The following is a 3,690-nucleotide window of genomic DNA, read 5'->3' as shown; positions in this document are numbered from 1 at the left end:
GCTGAAACAGGGACTGATTGAGCCACCTGTGCTGAAGCATGGATATCCTGAAAACCTGACCTGCTGTAGAGCGCTTGAGGGAGGACTGGAATTGAGCCCCCTGCCCTATAATGCATGCCAAGTCCTTGCAGCATTCTACCAGCAAATATGATCCCTTAACTATCCGCTGACAAAAGCAGTATGATAAATGCCATGGAATATGCAATACAATGGGCTTTTTGCTGTTGGGTCCAAATATAAAAGGTGAAAAAAGGTCTTAAAATACAAAACAAACATTAAAAATGCTAGACAAATTGTTACATGCCTGCGTGTTTAGATTAATTGCAATAATGTGTATGTTGTTAATGGGGACACACATACCCTGGCAGAGTGTAACACGCTGATCGAGTGACCCTCCTACTGGTAAAAACAGTCATTGCTAAGGAGCACAAAAATAATAGTTTATTCTCTATTGACATTTGGGAGCAGGTAGCAAACCATTAGCGGTAACATGGTGTTCTGCAATTACTGCTGAGGGACAAATCATCTTCTCTTTTGTGGGTTCATTTCTCTAGGCGGTGAATTTTTCCAATTTGGAAATGTGTCGTTCATACTCCATACTGCTCTACACCACGTCGTGTGAATTGCTGTGCGGGGCAAACCCAAACCTGAAACGCTGGGAAATTGATTAGAAGGAGAATACAAACATTTCTTTGGTACTTCTATCACGAAGTTGATATATTTGCTCGATTCACAAAAAGTAGTGCGTCAACTTTTCAAGCTTTGCCAGTGCGTAGTTGGTCCTGTAAAGTGTGATCAAACATTGCTATATTTATTTTATAGATTTGTGGTCTAGCTATCAACCAACATTTCTTTTCGACGTTACGGAAAAGGCCTCCTAGGTGATACAATTCAATAAAGCAGGAGTGGCCAAGTCCAGTCATCAAGGGTCACCAACAGGTCAGGTTTTAAGGTATCCCTACTTCAGCACGGGTCTCAACAACTGAGCCACTGATTGAGTCACCTGTGTTGAAGCTGTTATATCCTTAAAACCTGACCTGTTGGTAGCCCTTGAGGACTGGAGTTCATGTATTCAAATCTACCATGCTAACATCCCAGCTCCCACTATACACCCTTTTCAAATGAAAACAATACTCCCATTGTAACAAGAGATGTAGGCCTGGATTCACTAAAAGTTGATAAATTCATTCATTTTGGCGATAGTTTTAACGCCGGCTTATGCAAACGAGTGTACAAATAAGTAATTCAAGTAATTTCTATGTTCTTAAATGTTAACATTATGTAACACCTTCATAGTCCAAGTGGTCAGCTAGTTATGGTGACCCCATGACTAGCTGACTATTACATGGTCAATTTTTGCCCATATGGATGTTATTTATGATTTGCATTTTATTTGTAGGGTGTGTATGGTGTGTGTTTATCCCTTTGGCATCTGAAGGTATTCATTTGCAATGCATTGGTAGCCCCTGGCATCAAATGGGTTACATAAATGTCTGCCACAGGGTTTTGTAGCCTGTAGACAGAAATGAAGGTTTATATTATAATAAAAAATTTTTTTTAAAAACCCTGGTAAAAGTTTTACTTTTATTGGCTAACGAATATTTAAAATGAGTGGAAACTCACAGGGCCACTCAGGTGCCTTCATCAGGCGTTTGTTTATACATGAAATTGCATGTATGTATAAATATGCCATTTCAGGATTTTTTTAATTTATTTTTTGTAAAAAAAATAAAATAGAGAGCCTGAAGAAGGGACCCGGACTGGAGCTGAAACGTTGCACTATTTTCTTAATACATTATTTAGACAATAAAAGTATCACTGTTGACCGTTTCTGTAAGAAATCCTATCACATGCCCCTCATGTGAGATTTTAAGTCCAGCGTTAAATGGACCGTATTATTAATGTCCATTTACTTTATGTGCAATATGTTTTTAATTACCGTGCTGATTTTTATGAATATATTTAATGTTAGCGAAAAGCATTATCTGTAAAAAAAATTAAAATTAAAAAAATTAAAAAATTTCAAAAAAAAAATCAGGAGATTTGCCTGTTTGTATTTTTTTTGTGCTTTTTTTTTTTATAACAGGGTGCTTTATTAACTCATGTTTTAACAAATGTTTAGTGAACCTAGGCCTTAGATCAAGGAGTCTTCCAATAATTGCATGACCTGTACATCTGACATAGAATTATTTTGGCCTCTTGGTCATTTTTGAAGAATATCTAGATTATAGAAATACACTATATCAAAAATATACAAAAAAAAATGTATATGGCTGCTGTTTCAATGCCCTGTACACAAAATGTTGCTTCATTATAACTTCCACACCAACATCAGAATAGTCCATATTTAAAAAAAAAAAAGAAAAACTTGTTTTCTAGGTGAAATACCCATATTTTTGGTCATCTGAACAGCCCTTTTGAATCAGTGTTCTCTGTTGTGCCGTGAAATGTTCTCACGCTAACCAGGACCAAAAGGGTTCCGGAGTCACACATGATGTCCATGTAAGAGCTCTGGTGTAGTCAAATCATGGCCATGTTCTCCGAGGTGCTGTGAGCATGAGGTGTGGAAGGCGTGCTGGTGCCGGCCTTGTAACTCTTGGGGGCTCTGCTAGCTTTGAGAAGCACCAGGAACGTATCTGTGGAGATCGCCCCAAATTCAAATGAAAAAGTCCCATAAAAGACGAGAACGTTGATAATAAAAATCCACTCGCAGAGCGCAGCCATGTGCTGCAACACAAAACCCTCCTGGATGAAGAAGACCCCACCTGAGAAGGAAGAGTTAAGGAAATGTGCGATAGAGGAGATTTGGTCGTGTGGTTCAACAGACCCCTCAGCAAGAACATAATATAATACTTCAGTAAACTGTAAATGAATCACCAGACGTGGGTCGCTAGGAACATCAGACCCTGTCCCAAACAGCAACCCCAACCAGCGTCAAATAGCTCAACACATCAAAAGAAACAGAAGCCACTTACAAATACTACATTGGAATAAATAGGTTGAAGCTCAAATGATAAACATGTTAGTCTTGCCACGGTATCAGGAAGACGCAATGGTTGCTTCTTCTGCTGCCAGAACCCCCTGCTAGTCTCATCCCCGAGGATGATTGGTTCTCCTTCCTAAATTAGGGCAACGACATTACAATGGGATTTAGGATTGATCTGATTTAGATCTGCCATGTTGTTCTATCCCAGTCACGAAAGGCCCAAGGAAGTTTAGGATGGACCTCTCCATAAATGTGGACTCAAGCCTTTCCAAAATCCGACAAAAACATTTTTGTTTGTCAACTAAATTATTTTAGACTCTAACGTTAAATATTTTCCCATTTATAAGGATTATTGATTATTTGGAGTACCTACAGTAGGGGTGTTCAAGTTTTTTTTTGTAAGGGATACAGCGGGAGCAGGATGGTGGCAGAGGAGGACGGCGGCGGGAGAAGAGGACGGAGACGGAGCAGGGTGGCATAAAAGTTAGACAACGGGAACTAGGCAGGACGATCTGGAAGGAGCGCGCCCCAGCGGTCTGACCCGAAAGTCGTCACTGACTTCCGGTGTCTGCCGCTGCTACAGCGCAGCTCCAACCCGGCCGTCCTCCTCCTCCTCTGCCGCTCTGCTTCACTCGCGCCATCCAACTCCTCTGCCACCGCCCTACTCCACTCCAGCGGTCCTCCTCCACTGACGCCTGGTAGGC

At 40.7% G+C, this 3,690-nt stretch overlaps 1 protein-coding gene across 4 annotated transcripts in view; it reads right to left on the bottom strand.

Moving 5' to 3' along the window:
• Positions 1–419: 419 nt before the first annotated feature.
• Positions 420–3,690, bottom strand: part of LOC142501185 (transmembrane protein 150A-like) — a 74,528-nt gene continuing 71,257 nt past the window's right edge. For all 4 annotated transcript variants that reach the window (XM_075610698.1, XM_075610697.1, XM_075610696.1 and 1 more), the window contains one exon: positions 420–2,765. In XM_075610698.1, the coding sequence (XP_075466813.1) occupies positions 2,521–2,765 (245 nt within the window). In that variant the 3' untranslated portion in view covers positions 420–2,520. The remainder of the gene's footprint in view (positions 2,766–3,690) is intronic.

This window comes from Ascaphus truei, chromosome 8, assembly GCF_040206685.1.
Source record: "Ascaphus truei isolate aAscTru1 chromosome 8, aAscTru1.hap1, whole genome shotgun sequence".
Taxonomy (NCBI): domain Eukaryota; kingdom Metazoa; phylum Chordata; class Amphibia; order Anura; family Ascaphidae; genus Ascaphus; species Ascaphus truei.
Note: the sequence above shows the minus strand (reverse complement) of the source record. Positions and strands in the feature narration are given on the sequence as shown.